The sequence below is a fragment of the Panthera leo genome, chromosome A1 (genome assembly GCF_018350215.1).
Source record: "Panthera leo isolate Ple1 chromosome A1, P.leo_Ple1_pat1.1, whole genome shotgun sequence".
Classification (NCBI taxonomy): domain Eukaryota; kingdom Metazoa; phylum Chordata; class Mammalia; order Carnivora; family Felidae; genus Panthera; species Panthera leo.
Window position 1 is genome coordinate 143,388,328 of NC_056679.1, and position 20,069 is coordinate 143,408,396.

The 20,069-nt window shown below is 41.7% G+C and overlaps 1 protein-coding gene across 1 annotated transcript in view; it reads left to right on the forward strand.

Annotated features, from left to right (window-relative positions):
* Nucleotides 1-2,375: 2,375 nt before the first annotated feature.
* The window catches only part of CMYA5 (cardiomyopathy associated 5), a 91,488-nt gene continuing 73,794 nt past the window's right edge, over nucleotides 2,376-20,069 (forward strand). Inside the window, exon 1 of the mRNA XM_042942114.1 lies at nucleotides 2,376-2,709. Coding sequence (XP_042798048.1) covers nucleotides 2,561-2,709 — 149 coding nt within the window. The 5' untranslated portion in view covers nucleotides 2,376-2,560. The remainder of the gene's footprint in view (nucleotides 2,710-20,069) is intronic.

Consider the following 20,069-nt stretch of genomic DNA (forward strand, 5'->3'; position numbering starts at 1 on the left):
CCCTATTTCCCTGACATTATTTAGAATAAAGCTTTCCACATAGGTGAATTTTTTAGATTACTGATGTTTTCACACTTTTGAAGCAATTAAGCTTTACAGATCAATTCTTTTTCTTGGAAAGTTTCCTAAAATATACACTGTGCAACTCTTCTTTATTAGAATGTATTGAACATAGTTAATATTTTGGTGATGACTGGGCATCATTAAAAACAGTAAAAAATAGTCCTCATGCTCTGTGGTAATACTGTATAGCTCTCAGGGATGGGGAAGTATGTAGGGAGTTCTGCCTTTATAGTATTAGGACATTTCCTAAGAAAGCCCTAGCATTTACCATGGTATGGACTCTTCCACTGTTTTCTCAGCTCTCAGTGCCATACCCCGTCAACCCTATCTTACTGCTGCTACTTTTTAACTATCTTGCTACAACAAATGCATAAAGAAGTTAATAAACTTGTACCCGTTTCTAAGTCAATAGACTGAAACCTAAAATTATGTATCTTGTGATAGACAAATATGTCAAATAAGTGGCTGTTAATATATGAGGAAATTTTTTAGACTTTTAAATTATTTTCAGTTTGACTTACTTGTGTGGTGAATAATACATTCTTTTTATTTTCTGTTTGTATTGATCTGGCCATTTCTATATATTTGCATGTATCATTAAGAAAATAGTGTTAGGAAGTTAAAAATGTGCAATCTGTACTGCAGCCTAAGTTTTGGGTTGGTTTGAACTGGAATCTTTGCAAATAAATCTTGTTGGCTTTAGTTAGTGTTCCCAAGAAATGTTGAGTGAAATGCAAGGAATATACAGTGGCTTTCTATACTTTTGATTAGTGTTTAACAGATTCCCACAACTGGGATTGAATGCTTTTTGTCCTAGGTGAGCAGTCATTTGGGACTACTAGTTGGAAAAGCCTGGCTCATGTTAGGATAATTATTGCTGATGTTAAACCTGGTTTAGTGAACCCTGGAAGACTGGACTCTTGTGTCTTCCCTTCTCACACATACCAGCTGATAATTCTGAACTATCTGCAGTTCTTTCCTCACAGACTTAATGTACACCTATAATCTAGTGTAACTGGTGAATACAACCTAACTTATGTTCATCATATTTAACAACTCTGTGAATAGAATTTGTGGTAATTAAAAATAAATGTCTATTTTAGCCATAAAATCATCCTCATGAAAAGAAGAATATGTATTATAAAGATCTCTCTACCTGTTCTATGTACTGAGCAGGTCTGGTCCTGTTCTCTTCAGGGGATATTCATTAAGCATCTACTATGTGCTAAGTACTTTGCTTCCTTCTGGGCCCCTAAGAGATGGGGATGGTGGGGAAAAAAATGAGTAACAAATTTACGAAACGTACAGAGGGAAACAGACACATGATTTGGATATAGGATTGAATTTAACCTGAGCATTTCAGAGAAAGGTAGTGATCTTGAATGGTGAGTCACCAGGTATATAAAGGTGGGAAGAACCTTTCAGGCAGAAGGAACTGTGTAAATAAGGGTACAGTGGTGTGGCTTAATAAATGTTGAGAATCGTGACTTCTAAAGAAGAAACCAGACAGATGTGGGCTGCTGTTATCCAGCATTCATCTTCTCGAGGAGTTTGAGCTTTCGTCCTTGAGCACAAGGACGCCACTGAGTTTTAAGCATGGGCATGACATGATCCAGCCAAAGGTCTAGGGCGTTTGGGTTGAGTTTCAGACAAAACTTAGACGTTGACCAAAGTGGGGAAAATTATTTCTCTTCAAAGATATTAGGGGAGATAATGTCCCGACTGAACAGGCTAGGGGCCACGGGGTAAGAGAATACACAATTCATATGCAAACATAAAAGGAGCCAATACTGAAAGAACAACGGTTCAAAACTGGGCTTATGAAAAGGGCAGACTTAGCTGTTTCCCCCTGGATCACTTACACTGGGCGGGAGACCTTGAGCAAGCCAGCTTCCCAAGCTCTTCTGAGCCTCAGGTTTCTGATCTAGAAAACCAGCATTGCAGTTAAACGTACCACCGCAGAATCGTGAGGGGATAATGAAAGCTAGACCCTTCGCAGTGTGCCTGAACTAGCAACGGCTCTGCTCAGGAAGGAGTAGTTATTTGGTTGGGATGAAAGGTTTACCAAGAAGTTCTGTGCCAAACACACGGCCTACCAAACCCACACTGCGTTAAGAGAGGCGGGGCTGGGTGCCTTTTCTCCTTTCAGCAACCTGGTGCAGCTGAAGCCTGTCCCCCTCGGAGTGATGATCGCTGCTGGCCCAAAGGGCCGCCTGGGATCCGCCTAAAAGGGTGGGGAGGGCTGGGGGGCGGGGGGAAGTTGGCAGACGCGGGGGAAGAGGAGAAGCTGAGCCCGGGCCCCAGGAGCTCGATGGCGAAACTTTGACGCCTTCTATTTAAAGTCGCGGGGCCAGCCCGCCCCCCGGGCCGGGAACCCGAGCCGCGCGCCGGGGCAGGGCCAGGCCGGGCCGGGGCCAGAGGCGCAGTCAGAGGGAGAACACCAGGCGCGCGCGGGCGGCTCCGGCTCCAGCTCCGGCTCCGGCCCGGCAGAGGCACGATGGCGAGCAGCGACAGCAACCACGCCGCGGAGAGCCCCTTCGGCTCCGACGGGGACGAGGAGGCGACCCGAAGGCCGGAGAGCGACGAGGATGAGGAGGACGAGGAGGACGAGACGGCCGCCGAGTCGGAGGAGGAGCCGGACGCCAGGTAGCGTGCGCCCCTCTCCTGAGGCCGCAGCCCGAGCGCGGGCCCGGCCGAGGGCCTGGAGGTGCGGCCGCGAGGGCAGGTGCTTCGCAGGCCGACTCCGCACGCTTCTCTTTTCTTTCTCTGCGCTAGAGTTCGTTTCCTCCGAGCTCAGCACTTTGTCTCAGGGCGTGCTGCCGTGGTAAGGAACTTGAAGGTGAAGGTGCTTGCTGTCAGCTGGAGTGACAGGCCCGCCTGCAGCGGCAAAGTTCACGACCGCCCCCCTTCCCTCCTTCACTCCCCCCTCCCTCCCAGCAACTTGTGACTTGCTGCTCTTGTTTATTCCCGGGGATTTACTTAGGGTCCTGCCTGACCACAGAATGTGCTGAAACGCTCATGTTTGGCCCAAGGCTTAGGAACAATCTTGAAAGCCCGAGCTAGAAGAGAAGGGGGTACGGAGTGGGGGTGGAGGCGGAGAAGGCTGCTCTGGAACCTTCAGATAACCGGAGGTCTCTTGGAAGCCAGCCCTGGACCAGATCGCTATGAGAGAGCTTTAATTTGGTACAAAGGCTTACAAATTCTTTGGACGAAAGAAGCCTGACTTTCAATAACCCCTCTTCTTAAAATCGTGCTTTCTCCCCACTATGGTTCCAAATATCGTTTCAATGAATGTGATTGCAATTAGGTAATATTGTATAAAAATATGGGTCTCCTTCTACTTCCATCTCCCTCCCTCTCTTCATGTACGCCCTAAAATGAGAACAGTAGAAATCACAAGGGAGAGAGTCGTGTTTTGTTTGCTTGTTTTGGTTTTTTGTTTTGTCAGTCAGTCATGTCCTTTCCGAAATCTATTAATTTCAGTAGAAAGGCTCTGTAGGTGACAGATCGATGTGCAACATTTCAGAATGCCCCTCTCAAAGTTAAAAGTTCTGTCCAACCAAAGCCCGCAGAGCTGAAGTTGAAGTAGCCCATAGAGTAGCACTGATTAAGCTGAATGGTCAGTCAGATAAGAAGACTGGAATGTAGGTTACATATTGACCAAGCAATTGCCGAAGCAGGCACAGTCCCTGCCCTCAAGGACTTTATGGAAGAAATTAGGGAGCAATATGGGGAATATGAGTCTATGTGCTAAAGAAATGAGAGGGGCAGGGGGGACAGACCGTGCATACTGTGGAAGCTCGGAGGAGAGTATGTAGATGTGTGACTGCCTTGAGAGGAAGTGGGCATGACCTGGGCCTTAGAGAGTAAGCAAAAGATGCAGAAAGGAGAGGCAGAAGAGAAGGCACCTGTGGGAAATGGAGGAGGGAGTAGGCACCCGTGATTCCCCGGCAATACTGAGAAGGGAAATCTGTCAATCTCAGCCTTTAGAACCTTTTCCCCTAAGTGACATTGGGGATCCTTATATCTTAGCCCAACCAGAAATTACCACCTAGAGAATTTGAAAACTCCAATGTGAGCAGCTGACAATGATTCCAAACACCACACTGGGATTCCTTTGCCTTTTTCGGGTAAAGATAGGATTTATCTGCAGTAAGTTTCGGCCTGCTCTGACTGCAGGTGGTCAGGTGGACACCAAGGCCAGCGTCGGAATTAGTAGAGTGAGGGAAACAGGAGGAAATGGGCAGGTGGCTGGGCGCTGAGGCTTTGTAAACCATCACACTTTTACATTTTGGATTTGATAGTGTGAGTAACAAGAAATCAGTAATTCTGAGCAAGATTTAACTAAGATTGGAAACACATTGGAGTTAGGGGAAGGTTACTGACAGCAGATTGGCAGATTAGAAAGTTGGTTTTCAGGAGGGCTCCTATCAGAGAGACAGTAGCAAAGAGGAAGAAAGGTGTGTAGAGATTGAACCATGGTGAGGGCCAAGGGAAAGGAGATGGCAGGGAGGCTAAAGGTAGAGAAGTGTCAGTGGGCAGGACCTCCTGGGGGAACTGAGAGTCCTGGACTTTTTACTACCTTGAAGTATTGTTAGAAATCAAACCATTTTGTTGTGTGTACGTTTACAAATATGGCCTAAAGTTCTTTTTCTTCTGAGGCTAGAGGTGAGGACTTGGAATATCTTGTAAAGGATGGGAGGTAGGAATGATGTCTCATGGTTCTTCACCCCTTCCTCTTGCCTCTTCTGCCAAAGATTTACAATTATGAGAGGGTCCACTCACTCTGTGCCAGGCTTAGTGCTAAGTGTTTACATATGTTTTCTCATTTTAAACCCTCCCAGCAACGCGATGAGATGACTGTCCTTTTATAGATGAGGAAACTGAGGCTTTGTATAATTTCCTGAGGGTATAAGGCAAGTCATTATAAGAACCAGGAGGTGAGCCTGGGTGTTTCCTCCAAGCCACTGCTGGAATTTCACCACCTGCCTTCCTTTGCAGGACAGACCTTTATGTAGGTGAGACTGGAATGGCTCCAACTAGCTTCTGCCTTGAAAAATTCGTAGAGCAAAAGGAAAGACCTCATCTTTTTGCATAATAGTGGAAATTTTCCCCCTTCGTGAATGGAAAAGTTGTTTGCATTTTCTTGGAGGTCAGAACCTTTCTCAGAAGTTAGACTACAAACTGATTTTTTTTTTTTTTAATTAAGAGGCACATAATAGTAAATAAATGGAAATAGCCTAATAGTAACAGAATGACTATTACATCTACTTTATGTATTATTATTAAGCCATTATTAAAATGCTATTTACTATAGGTTTCTTAAAATATGGAAAGTGTATATATTGAATAGGAAAAAAATGTTCACTGTAAAATTTAGAATGATCTCACTGTAAAATAAAATATGTATTGGGAATAGGCCTAAAAGGTTAGTAAAGTTTCCTAAAAAGTTAATAAAGGTTACCATAGTAAACATAATAAAACGTTAATAAAGAACATTTCAGGAATGGTATATGGAGTTTTCTGTATAGCCACCTTTCTGAATCAAGGGAAAAAAAATCCCTTTTAATTATAAAAATGCTTTTCTAGTGCAGACAAGCTCACCATTACACATACCAATGTTTATATCGGATCAGAGAACTACCCTCCTGATGTATCATTTAGTGATACGAATATGATATGTGGCATGAAAAAGCCTGAGTGTGAATCCTGTTAGCCATTCTATCATGAGCAGATTCCCTATTTTGTCTTAGCCTCAGTTTTCTCATCTGTAAAATGGTAGTAATAGTTCCTAATGTATAAGGAATGTATAATGTATAAGGTTGTCATAAACTATGTGAATGTAAGAGTACTTGCCTTTAGTAGGTTCCCAATAAATTTTAGTTTCTTATCTCCCTTCAGATGAATCATCATTGGCCATCAGATGAGTCACTATTGGCCGCAAAGCTACTTCTTCTGCCCACCTTCATCAATGAGGGGAGCATAATGGTCTCAGTTTTCAAAGAATAATGATCCTGTTCCACTTTGACATTTTCCTGTATTCATTCACTAAACATTCGTGGAATGCCTACTGATTGCCATGGACCATGCAAGGTGCTAGAGATACAAAAATTACTAAGAATCCATTACTGTCCCATGGTGTTCATATTCTACTTGGAGAAACAGAAAAACATAATTATGTCACTAACTTTATAAGTGATTTAAGGGGGAAAAAAGGTCCTTATGAAGTACCTCAAAGTAGGGAGAAAGTCCTGGAATCCATCCTGCCTGGAAGGGTTGGAGAAGGCTTCATAAGGGGCTTTGGAGCAGGGTATTCAATGCTAAAAGTGCCTAGAAAGCTAATAATTTGTGGATATCAAAAAAATATTTTTGTGTTGCTAAAACTTCATACCAAAGTTATATGTGAAAAGCATCTCTATAAAACCTGCAGGATTTCAGAGCTGGGAGAAGCTTTAGAAATTTCTGTTCCCAGAGAATCCTTTTGCAGATTCAGAAACTGAGTGTCAGGAACATTTGTTCAAAGTCACACAGCTTTTTAGTGGTAGAGTTGGGACTTAATCCAGGTGTCTGAGCTCCAGTCTAATGTTCATTAGTTTATTCTTTCAACAAATGTTTATTGATTGGTTGATTGATTGATTGATTATTATGTGCCGGACACTTTCTAGGCACAAAGGATACAGCAGCGGACAAAATGAACGAAGTTTCTGTCTTCCTGAGAGTGACTTTCCAGTCTGGGGAGACAAATAAACAAATATGAAATATGTCAGGTGGCAACAAGTGGTATGAGAACACGTGTAGCAGGATAAGGGTTTCGCTGCTTTGGAGAAGGTGGTGAGGAAGGCTTTCCTGATAAGGTGACATTTGAGCGGAGACTGAAGGAATGAGGATTCTAGGCAAAGGGAAGAGCTGGTGTCAGGGCTCTGAGGCAGGAATATGTGTGGCTGATTTGAGAACACAAGGATGTTGGGTTGCTGGAGAAGAGTAAGTAATGAGAGTGGAGAGGTGGAAGGGGAGTCTGAGAGGTAGTTGGGTTGCAGATCAGGTAGCATTTTGCAGGCCATAGTAAGGACTTCACATTTTATTCTGAGTGAAAAAGGAAGCTGGACTCAGTCTACCAAATCACTCAAGGTTTAAAACAAACAAACAAACAAACAAACAAACAAACAAGAAAAACATGGTGGTTGCGGTATTCCATTAAATAGTAAGGGCCCATACATTCATATACTCATTGATATTTATTGGACATCGACCATATGCCAAACACTGTGCTAAATGTTTCAAATTCATGGTGTCCTGTATGGTGGGAAATATGTAAATGTGCATTCATTATTTCTGCATTTTTCTGACTGCAGAGCAGTGAAGCTGGACTCTTTTAGTCTTTCTGACAGATCACTTAGAAATTTTTCAGTATTTTTGCTTTGGATCATTTTCTGTTGTTCAGTTTTAATTTCTCTGTTTAAGCACAAAGGATTTTTGCCACAGCAGTACCCAAAACCTAAAAATCCTCTTGAATTGCAGTTTTGCCAGTGTCTGTATAAAAATAGGTCTGTGTAAGCTGATAGAATTAAAATTATTAGTGACATTTACATTTAAGTAATCATTGTAAGAAACAAAACTTTTGGAAGGTGAAGGGAGTTTGTAAGTGGTTTTTGTTATCAGTACGGAGCACTCTGTTTCCATGTATCTATTTATATGATGGCTCCCACTGCTGTGCTTACCCAGGTGTTTTGACAAGTGTGTCATTTGAGCCAGCCCTCTTTTGAGGTCAGTGGAAAGAGCTGCGAGGGGAGGGGTGACTGCTCAGGATGCCAGAGACGGAGGGAGGAGAGAGGATAAAACAGGCGCTTGGAGCCAGAAACTGAAGAGCTATTTAAGTGTTGGCTGCATGAGCATTACATGCCCTTGGTTAGACTTTGACTCAATATAAGGAATACAGCAAGAGTTGTTGTTGTTTTTTTTTTTTAAACAGCAAACCTACTAATGTGTACGACATACTGACTGTAGAATTTTACAAAAACAAAAGAAATGTATCCATTTCCTGGATATTCTGAACCTGGGCTTAGTGAAAACCTTGACTCAGTGCAGACAATATAGCCAAATTCCCCTTCCAACCAAGAAAACTTAGAGAATCAGGTATAAGAGACGGGATGTGGTCTGTACCTGAAATAGTAATCTTTGGCTTAGTCCAGCATTCTCTAGTAGACATATAATGTGAGCCACATATGTAATTTAAAATTTTCTAATAGCCACCTTAAAGTCAAAAGAAACAGGTGAAATTAATTTTAATTTATTTTATTCAACCCAATATACAAGTTATTATCATTTCAACATGTCATCAATATAACATTATTACTGGTATATTTTACGTTTTTATGATAAGCCTTTAGATTTGATGTGTATTTTACTTTCACAATGCATCTCAATTTTTCCCCCCAGCTACATTTCAAGTACTCAGTAACCACATGTGGTTGGTAGCTGCTGTGTTAGTGCAGGCCTGATAATACCTGGACATCCATTAGCTTCACTGGAATCCACAGAACTGCCACTAAAGTTGCATATGTGTATACAACCTTAGACACTAGGAACATAAAGGTGATTGCATGGCACAGTTCTTTCTCTCAAGGAGCTCACAGTCTGGCACAGGGAAGCAGTTAGCTCCAACATAATGTCATAATGTCATAAGCACTACACTAAGGATATTTTAACAAAGGAATAGAGAAAAGACATATATTCTTCTTAAAATGAGACTTAAAAGGTTTTGCAGAGGTAATGCCACAGCTGGGCAAAAAGATATTTCAAGTACAATATGCGGTTAGATATTGCCTTAGACCCTAGTTCCAGCTCTCCTGCTGCTGCTAATTGCTCCTCTGCCTAAGCTTTCTTTTTCTCACCCACCCAGAAGCACTCAGCATTTCCAAGACTGAGGATATTTGTTGAATGAATGAGTGAGTGGCATGAATAACCGAATGAACGAATAAGCAAGTGAATGTCAAGTCATCAGACTCCCATGAGAAGCAAATTTAGTTGGGATGTTGAACCTGTTAGGTTAGGTAGAATTGTGGTACCATTCATTTACCAGGAACTGACAATATCCAGTGACTCTGGAAACACAGTAGCTTGGAGGGGACAGTGATAAGTACGGAGGGATTGTTCAATTAGGATGTCTGCAGTCATCATTCCCACCTTCTGTGACTTGTTGGAAAGCCTCCCCTAGGCTGACCCTCCGGCCAGATCATAGATGGGAGGATAAGAATAGGCTTTGCTTTTTGCCCAGAGAAAAGTCCTCTGTTAAGGCAACTGGAGTGTATTCAGTTCCAAAATTCCACATCCTAATCTGATAAAGTCCAAGATATGTGGGAAGATTAAATGATGCTACTGTTGTCTTCCAAATTGAACAACTCCGAGCCTTCTCATTGAGCCATTACTATGTTTTCTTAGTTTGCATATGCTTGTCTTTAAAAATAAATTCACATGCTAAACACATTTGCATTCACCACAAATTTCCTCTTAACGGCTGAATTCACTAGGACACTTAAAATTGTTGATTTGTAAATAAGATTAATTTCCTCCTGTTATGACTTTGTTAAATTAACATTTGTTAAGTGGAGCCATAGGGTGCCAGATGGTGAGCCATAGTTTGACAGAAGACCACAAAAGAAATTGCAGTAGGGATCTTTATTACTGACAAGCCCTGGAGGAAGTTCATAGCCACAAGGGAGGTGAAGGCAGAGTGAAGCAGAGAGAAAGTCAAGACCCAGGACACATGCCTTTATTAGGATGAGTGGAGGGCTCTGGGTTTCCTGGGCTATGACTAGATCAGTCAATTTGAACTAAAATTAGTGGGGTTTTGGTAAATTCCACTGCGGTCTTATCTAGGGGAGGCACTGAAGGTGGGGGAGACTGTTGATCACAAGAACTGTCAGGGAAGTCATATCAGGAAATCCCAATGGCACGTGACTCTTCAGACTGTTACCTAGGATATGTGCTTGCATGAGGGAGGCTGGTCAGCTTAAGGCCACTTGACCAAACAAAATGGATGCCGAGGCCCCAATACCATGGAGTAGCTTAGCTAAGCTCATGACACCTTCACTTTCAGGAATGTCTGTACTATAAGAAAAGAGGCTCATTCATTCAACAGAAAATTATTGAGGACCTACTTAGAATGAGTGAACAAAACACAATTCCTTATCTTTAGAGTTTAGTCTCTGGAGAGGGCAGCCAGTAAACAAGCAATCTCACCTGTAATTAGTTGAATCGAATGCTTTAGTGAAATGAATTGGGCCTGGGGAGCTGCAGCTGCTAGCTGGGGTTCTGCTAGTACGCCAGCCCATCAAGTCTCAGAGTCTTTGTGTCAGTCTCTGGATCCACCTTGCTAGCACTTCTCTTTCTGCCTACAGAAAAAGATTTCAGTGTCCTGTGGTCCAAGGCTGGCAGGAAAGCCTGGCTGCTGATGGCACTTAACCTTGATGGGGCCTTAGCTTCATTTCCCTGACTTATGTTTCTGATGAGTGAACAGAGACCCAGAGAAGGGAAGCGAAACCAGTATTGGCTCAAGGAACAGTTGGTCTATCCCTTGCACTGTCACGTGTTACTTTGAGTTATTTTCTCAATAACTCTGTGATATAGGCATTGTTTTCATCTCCGTTTATGAAAGAGAAAATGGAGGCTTAGCAATACTGAGTAATTTATCTAATGTCAGACAGCTCGTAAGTGTGGTAGGGTTCTAACCCTAGCCTAATGGTTCTCATGAGTTCAGTGCTCACCTCAAGATGTATGTCTGTATACACAGTGGACACATATCTGGTCTTTATTAGCTAATTTCTTTTTTATTTGAGTATAAATTAGTTTTTTAAAAATAACTATTTTAATTTACCTCTACCTTTAAAAGTAAAGCATAAAAGACCCAGAAAATCTGCATAATAGCTAATCCTGACCAGCCCCTTAGCATATTAAGTTTCCTAGTGATAGGGGAAGTAGATCTTATGTTTAAAAATAGACATTAGGCAATCTAGTGTGATTGAATTTTCATAAGGTCAAACATAGCAACACCAAAATAACTTCTCTACATGCTCTATAGGATCATATGATAAATGTTTAATAGATAATTACTGTAATACCTTTGTTTAAAAGAATTTGTATTGGAGGGGCACCTGGGTGGCTCCGTCAGTTAAGTGTCCGACTTCGACTCAGGTCATGATCTCGCGGTTTGTGAGTTCGAGTCCTGCATCGGGCTCTGTGCTGACAGCTCAGAGCCTGGAGCCTGCTTCAGATTCTGTGTCTCCCTCTCTCTCTCTGCCCCTCCCCTGCTCACGCTCTCTCTCTGTCTTTCAATAATAAATAAACGTTAAAAAAATAATTTAAAAAATCGTTTAATAAAAAAAAAATCATCTTGTTCCTGGGTGCCAAGACAAGGGCATGGAACATGAGAGGTGACAAGTGGTCTTTGAATTTGGCAAAAATGCAGGTCAACAGAGATAGATTAAGCACAGAAATGCTACCACCTGTGAGAAGGTTAAAAGTTGAAACCTTTCAGCATCTGTTTTAGATTGGATTCCCTTTTGAACAAATCCCTTCAAATACAGGACCTTACAACACTTTCCTGGGAGAAGAGGGCACCAGAAAGGGGAAGGTGGGTTCTTAAGAGTAAGAGGGCACCAAAGGCCCACTGAAGTGACAATTATGCTTCTTCGGTCCTGCTCAGAGGAGTGAGTTAAGGAGATTACCCAGGACACTGCAGAAAACCACTTTCTCCAAGCCCTTGGCCTCAGATCACTCATTACTCAGGGAGGGAGGGATATTCTTCTGACTCCCTGACTCCAAGAATCCAGGATACAAAAACAGGGGTGGGAAGGCAACATACACAAAGTTGGCAGTGCTGATATATGAACCAAAATCACCTGATAATAAAATGTATAGTTAAATTGGGGCGCCTGGGTGGCTCAGTCGGTTAGGCTGCCGACTTCGACTCAGGTCATGATCTTGCGGTCCGTGAGTTCTAGCCCCGTGTCGGGCTTGTGCTGATAGCTCAGAGCCTGGAGCCTGCTTCATATTCTGTGTCTCCCTCTCTCTGACCCTCCCCTGTTCATGCTCTGTCTCTCCCTGTCTCAAAAATAAATAAACGTTAAAAAAAAAAAAATGTATAGTTAAACTGACTGATAAGATTCCTATCCGTTTACATACTTTGGAAGAAAATCCCCAGATACTGACCTAGTTGGCAGGAGATGCAGGGTAACACAGCCTCTGTGGCTGCAGGACCAAGGCAGAGAGGTGACTGCCTGCACCAAAAACTGGGGCCTTACGATCTGAATAACTTAGGAGAATCAATGGCCTACTTAATCTTAGAAGAAAATGGCAAGAAGTGGCAACCATTTCTTAGAGTTTTCTTTCCATTTCTCTCTGCTCCAGTTCTTACCTGCTGCTCAAACCGCCATAGTTTCCACCTGTCAATCCCACAAGTTCCCTTGGACTGAGTTTGCATAGCTTAAGAGTTAAGAATCACAAATTCAGAAACCCAGGCTTTAGTAACAACATTCCCTCTGAACAGCTTTCCATTTGCCAGGAAATTCTCATGTAAGTGATTTTCTCCAGGTAAGGGGAACTACCTTGGGTTCCAGAGTCAGGGTCAGTCAGTTTTGGAGTTGCGTAGCAAGCTGTGACCAATTGAAGCTGAAAGTGACCCTATTCGCTGGATATTGGTAGTTGAGAAAATCAGAAAAGAGAGCTTAGATGGCTAGGAACAACCCTTAAAACCATGCTTCAAAACTAGTCTGAACTATGCAACTCAATTATAAAAAGACAAATAGCTTAATTTTAAAATGGGCAAAGGATCTGAATAGACACTTCTCCAAAGAAGATTTTCAAATGTCCAATGAGCCCATGAAAAAAGTGTTCAATATCATTAGCCATCAGGGAAGTGCAAATGAAAACCATAAGATACCACTTCATACCTACTAAAGTAACCAAAAAGACAATAACAAGTGTTGGTGAAGATATGGGAAAATCAGAATCCTCATACACTGCTGGTGGGAGCGTAAAATGATACAACTGCTTTGGAAGACAATCTGGTAGTTCCTCTAACTCTGTTAAACATAGAGTTACCATATGACCCAGCAATTCCACTCCTAGGTATATACCCAAGAGAAATGAACAGATACATCCACATAAAAACTTGTTCACAAGTGTTCATAGCAGCTCTATTCATAAGAGCCCAAAAGTGGAAATGACTGAAATGTCCATCAACAATGAATGGATAAAGAAAGTATGATATATTCATACATGGGATATTATTTGGCCATAAAAAGGAATGAAGTATGGATTTGTGTTACAAGATGGATGAACCTTGAAAACAGTATGCTTAGGGAAAGAAGACAGACATAAAGGACCACATACTGTATACTTCCACATTTATGAAATGTCAAGAAGAGACAAATCTGTGGAGATGGAAAGGATATTAATGGTTGCCTAGAGCTGGGAGAGAGATGGGGAAAAGATTGGGGGATGATGCTTAAGAGTGTGGGATATGTTTTTGGGCTGATGAGAATGTTCTAAAATCGATTGTGGCGAAGTTTGCACAACCCTATGAATATACTAAAAGCCAATGAATTGTACGCTTTAGGTGGGTGACTTATATCGTATATGAATTATATCTCAATAAATTGGTTTGTTTTTTTAAAGTTCTTGGGTAAGGAAATGGTTGCCATTATTACTGGGCACTAGATGTCACAATTTGTACTGTTGCCACTTTCATACCAGTAACTCAGGATTGCAACAACTGCTACCCCCAGAGAAAATGATGATCTCTACCATTTATTTCATTCATCAGTGGCTCTCAAGTCGGTCTGGAATGGGTGTGAAGATCATCATGGGGAGAATATCTGGCATTGTCACCTTTAGGACCCACAAGGTGAATTCACCAAATGGGAAGAGAGGTCAGATGCTAGACAGTCCAAAGGAAGTCACATGTCTACTGGAACAGCATGAGACACTGGACTAAGATTTCTTCAGGTTTTGTTACCTGATCCTCAGAATGTTGAATACATGATGTGTGAGATTTTACTTTTTCTATGGATGGACAATGCTTTATTTAAACAGTGAAACAAGTCAAATAGTTAATATAATAGGAATAATAATAATAATTAGTAAATAATAATAAATACGAATTTATTTGGAAATACAACACAGAGCAATGACCGAGTACAACCATATGAGGTTGAAGTACCCTTTCCCATTAAATATCAGTTGACTCTGACTATCACTGTTTATTCTAGCTTTGACTTTCCATTTTATGATAGGAACAAGTCTTTAATTTAGGCCTCACTGTAACCTGTCTTGTACATCTTGGTATCTCTGCTTTGGGGTTTCAGAGCTCTATTGAAATCTATCTGTTGCCATTAATTATCTGTTTGCCATTATTAGAAAGTTAATTGCCTTTTAATTCTTTTAGTCTATATACCTAGGTCAGTCCTCCTTTGGGGAATTATCTTCAACTCACAAGGTGGGCTACTATGACCCTGACCAAGGGGAGAAATGAGACTCAGATTCTCTTTTCTGGTTACTTGGAAATGGAGACACTGATTCTACTTAGCTAGTTTTAGAAACAAAAGGTTGGGGTTCAGATCTCAACTTTATTTTGATATTTTTAATAATATCTTGGCTTTTATGTTTTTAAAAAATTGGTAGCTAATTTTCCTATTAGTCAAAAAAATTCTAAATTTATTTCTATAAACTGTCCAAGAAGAAATTAGCCAAAATTGCTGAGCATAACTTGGGGTCTGAGTTGGTATCCAGAAAAAAAAATGCGATTTAGAACTAAATAAGCCTATCCGTCAAGGTAGGGAGCCCAGAGTATAGAATATGGGTGGGGAGGAGATCCCATATAGATGGGAAGGGTAGAACTCTGAGTGTAGGATCACCCAAGTGGATTTCTAAAACCTTGGAACAGTCCACTCAAAATAGAGCCCAAACAGGGAATGTTTCAGTCTCAGAATTCTGCAAGCACACCTATTGTCTACCTAGGTGTAAGAGGGTGAAAGCCCTCTGAATCTATCCTGTCACTCAGGAAGGCCCCCATCCTTCATCAAGGCAGGTCATGACATCTGCCAGAGGTGAGATTGTATTGCTTTCCCCGCCCTTTCCCTGTGTTCCCTGGAATATAGAGGTGTTGAAAGAGGGAGAAGCAATAAAACACCTTTTCAGAAAGCCAGGATCCTCTGCTTTTGTTTTTGGTTTATGTCTTAATCTCCTTGGGAAATAACTGTTAGAAATAACATAAGAACTCCAAGACAATCGTGTAGACTCTGGGATTGAAGGTACCGTTTGGTAGCAACCATGTTGGGCCATGTGCAAGAGAAACTGAGGAAGCCATGCTAAAGGAGAGAGAGACAGAGGGACAAGATTCATGATGGATTTCCTCTTTCCTCTTCCCTGTGAGGCCTGGATACATCTGCCCTTGGATTTCATGAGAAATCTCTGTTTCCTTCAGATAAGTCCTATTTAAGTGCTTTTTCAAAGCTAGCTTGAGAGAATTTGTTCCTTGCACAAGAGTGTTTTAATCTCTTCTTAACATTTCTAGCAGCTATTTTTTTTCTCTTGCAGACCTTGGCTCCATATGTGCCCTTCCTCAGAGCTAGCCAAAAGAACCCCTTAAGGTGGAGTCATGCCCCACTTTTCCAGAAATGCTTATTTCCCCCAATCAGGAATCTTTTGGACATCAATGGCTACAGTATTGAAACCCATTTGACCATGAAGTCCATTCAACCTTATCAGTACAACTTACTCCAGCAAAATTTTAAAAGCCTGCTTCAGACCTGGAGAAACTCATCCTTCCCATCCACATGCCTCCCTATTGCAAATATGTTAACTCTGTTGAACACAGGGTTATGGACCTAACACCAACTCTAGCACATACCATCCAGGCGCTGGTAGCAAAACATTCATGATCAATCTCGGATTGACCTCAAGAGTCAGAGTCCCAGACTGTCTTTGAGTCTCTCCTGGAGAGTTGTTAAAGCCTTAGCAGAAGTTCTCCAGTATATACTGGTGAGAGCTGCATGACCTCTTTGAGCCTCACACTCTGAAAGTTGTGGGTATGGGGAGGAGTAAGTGAAAATATGAACGCACCAGGATATCACATGCTCCTGGAACAGAGTAGAGTGTGAAGGGGTGTCCATTCTTCCCCCTGCCTCCCTTCAGTATGATCTGTCAGGACCCCTTGACTCGAGCAGTTTTATGGGACCATGCTGCCGTCTAGCAGTGCTGCTCTCCAGTGCCCACTCCTCACCTACACCTTAATTGGGTGTACTCCCAGTTGTACAAATAACTCTCCTTGATTGGTGCTTTGTTTTTTTACTTAAAACTGACAGTGAACTTCAGTCTGGACTACACCTATCTCATTAGTGTCTTTCATTTCCTCAGGGGGTCAGAAAATGTCAAAAGCTTTCTTGTTAGAAAAGTATTTGAATACATCTCAGGGTTTCATTAAAATATACTAGTCCTAAAGCTCTCTGCAATAATTGTGAGCTCTAAGTCAGAATAGAGCCAGGGATGATGTCCCTGCAGCCACTGGGATATACAGTTGGAACAGCTCTGTCAGCACAGTTTGGTGAATGGCTTTTCTCTCAATTTAGGTTTCAACACGATCATGGCATTCTAAAAAGGATTTCATTCTTCATTTCTGTTTTGTTTAGGGTCTGTGTGTAATTTTTCTTTGGAACACATAGCACACACTCGTAGATGTTGACTGAGAGCATAAGTAACAATTGAGCAATGCAGGGAACAATAACCAGAAAACTCATCAATTTTGCTTCGTTACACTTTACAGAGATAATCATTGTTAGAGAGATGCCTTCTCTCTTTACTATTTATAGTGTTATGAATCAATCAAAGTGGATTTGTAGATCCTTAAAGTCTGGACTTTACAAGGTTAATTCAACATCAGAAAGGAAAAGGCAGAGAACGAACATATGGAACACTTGTTAATTGCTAAGTATTGTACAAGGCATTTTACACATAGTGCAATGCAGCTGCCTTAGGAAATACATTATTAATTTCCTTGTTAACTGATGATGACCTTCAAGTTTAGGAAAGGTAGGAGAAGTAATTTGCCCAAGCTCATACAGCTAGTAAGTGATGAAGCCAGGATTTAAACGCAGATCTCTCTGGGGTAAAAAATGTTATTTCTACCATTACCCCATCTGTTTGTATCGCATTGACTCAACGCTGTGGTATATACTAAGGTAATGAGACTTAGTTTGTGTTTGAAGAAACTTAATGTCAAACAGAAGATGCATAGTAAATGCTAATTGTAATAATGTTAAATAGCAGTAAGTAAACACTGTGGTCGAATTATCAGAGAAGTACTCTGTGAGCAGAGAATTCCAATAAATCTCAAGTACTGTATTTCATCTGAGAGAGTGAGCTCACTAACAACTAGCTCAGTCACATTTTGATTTTCTAAAAACAACTCTCAAGACAGGGCTCACATGGTACACTGTGTTGATAAGTGTGGGTAAGGATAGAAGGCTCTTGTACAGGCTGCTGATAGGAACACAGGGATAAACCTTTCTGGAGGGAAAATTGGCAATATGTATAAAAATCCTGAAAAACTAAGTTTGACCCTCAAATTCTACTTCCTAAGGTGTTATTCTAAGAAAACAAGTGTGCAGAAAGATATATTTGAGGATGTTGTCATAGCATTTTAAAAATTTTAAAGTTACTTATTTTGAGAGAGACAGAGCATGAGCTGGGGAGAGGCAGAGAGAGAGGGAGAGAGAGAATCCCAAGCAGACTCTGTGCTATCAGCCCAGAGCCCAGTGTGGGGCTTGAACCCATGAACTGTTAGATCATGACCTGAGCCAAAACCAAGAGTGGATGCTTAACTGACTGAGCCACCCAGGCACCCCAACATTTTATTTTTATATATTTTTTTTAATGTTTATTTATTATTGAGAGACAGAGAGAGACAGAGAATGGGCATTGGAGGGGCAGAGAGAGGAGGAGACACAGAATCCCAAGCAGACTCAGGCTCTGAGCTGTCGGCACAGAGCCCAATGTGGGGCTCAAACTTACAAACCGCAAGATCATGACCTGAGCCGAAGTCAGATGCTTAACTGACTGAGCCACCCAGGTGCCCATCATTTTTTTTTTTTTATAATAGCAAAAACTTAGAAATAATCTGTTTGACAATAGGGTATGGGGTAAAGTGTTATATCCTGTGATAGAATGCCATGTTAACCATTAAAGCTATAGACCAGTAGTAACTTTGAAAGTTTGATCTCGCAGGGTGTTCTCAAGATCAAAACTGTTTTCATTATAATACGAAGACATTTGCATTTTTCACTTTCATTCTCTCATTAAAGTGTAGAGTATGAAAAGTTCATTGGCAATTTTATTAGAATCCGCATTGTAACTAATCTTTAAAACACTACCACTTGTCAAGTTTGGGTGTGGTTTAAAGAAAAATACCCACAATAATCTGAGAATTACTCCTCTCTTTTTCCACTACCTATCTGTGTGAGGCTAGATTTTCTTCATATATTTCTTTTTTTTTTTTTCTTTTTTTTTTAAGTAGGTTCCATGCCCAATGTGGGCTTGAACTCACACTCTGAGATTAAGAGTTGCACTCTCTACTTACTGAACCCACTAGGTGCTCCTTCTCATATACTTCTGCTAACAGAACATATCTACATTTTGCATGCAGAAGCAGATAAGAGAGTTCAGCTGTCTTCTGTTAAGCCAAACATTAAAAATATTTGCAAAAATCTGGGGCACCTGGATGGCTCAGTTGGTTAAGCTTCTGACTCTTGATCTCATGGTTCCTGAGATTGAGCCCGAGACCCTGAATTAGGCTCTCTGCTGCTAGTGCAGACCCTGCTTGCATTTCTCTCTCTCTCCCTCTCCCTCTCCCTCTCCCTCTCCCTCTCCCTCTCCCTCTCCCTCTCCCTCTCCCTCTCCCTCTCCCTCTCCCTCTCCCTCTCCCTCTCCCTCTCCCTCTCCCTCTCCCTCTCCCTCTCCCTCTCCCTCTCCCTCTCCCTCTCCCTCTCCCTCTCCCTCTCCCTCTCCCTCTCCCTCTCCCTCTCCCTCTCCCTCTCCCTCTCCCTCTCCCTCTCCCTCTCCCTCTCCCTCTCCCTCTCCCTCTCCCTCTCCCTCTCCCTCTCCCTCCCTCCTTTCCTCCCTCCCTCTCTCTCCCTCCCTTTCTCTCTGCCCCTCCCCCACTCATTCTCTGTCTCTCCCTCTTTCTCTTTCAAAATAAATAAACTTTAAAAAAAGTTTTTGCAAAAATCTAAAATAATGTCACTTTTATCACTAAATATTTTTGTTTACATTGAAAAATAGAATTTTTTTTGTAAAATATGTTACTGATGTTGACATGTAAGAGTTACCTTAATTAATTAATTAATTTTAATTTTAGAGAGAGAGAGAGTGCAAGCAGGGGAGAGGGGCAGTGGGAGAGAGAGAGAATCTTAATCAGGCTCTACGATCAGCACAGAGTCTGACACAGGGCTTGATCCCACAACCCTGGGATCATGACCTGAGCAGAAATCAAGAGTTGGATGCTCGCACTCTCAACAATAGCCAAATTATGGAAAGAGCCTAAATGTCCATCAACTGATGAATGGATAAAGAAATTGTGGTTTATATACACAATGGAATACTACGTGGCAATGAGAAAAAATGAAATACGGCCTTTTGTAGCAACATGGATGGAACTGGAGAGTGTGATGCTAAGTGAAATAAGCCATACAGAGAAAGACAGATACCATATGGTTTCACTCTTATGTGGATCCTGAGAAACGTAACAGAAACCCATGGGGGAGGGGAAGGAAAAAAAAAAAGAGGTTAGAGTGGGAGAGAGCCAAAGCATAAGAGACTGTTAAAAACTGAGAACAAACTGAGGGTTGATGGGGGGTGGGAGGGAGGGGAGGGTGGGTGATGGGTATTGAGGAGGGCACCTTTTGGGATGAGCACTGGGTGTTGTATGGAAACCAATTTGACAGTAAATTTCATAT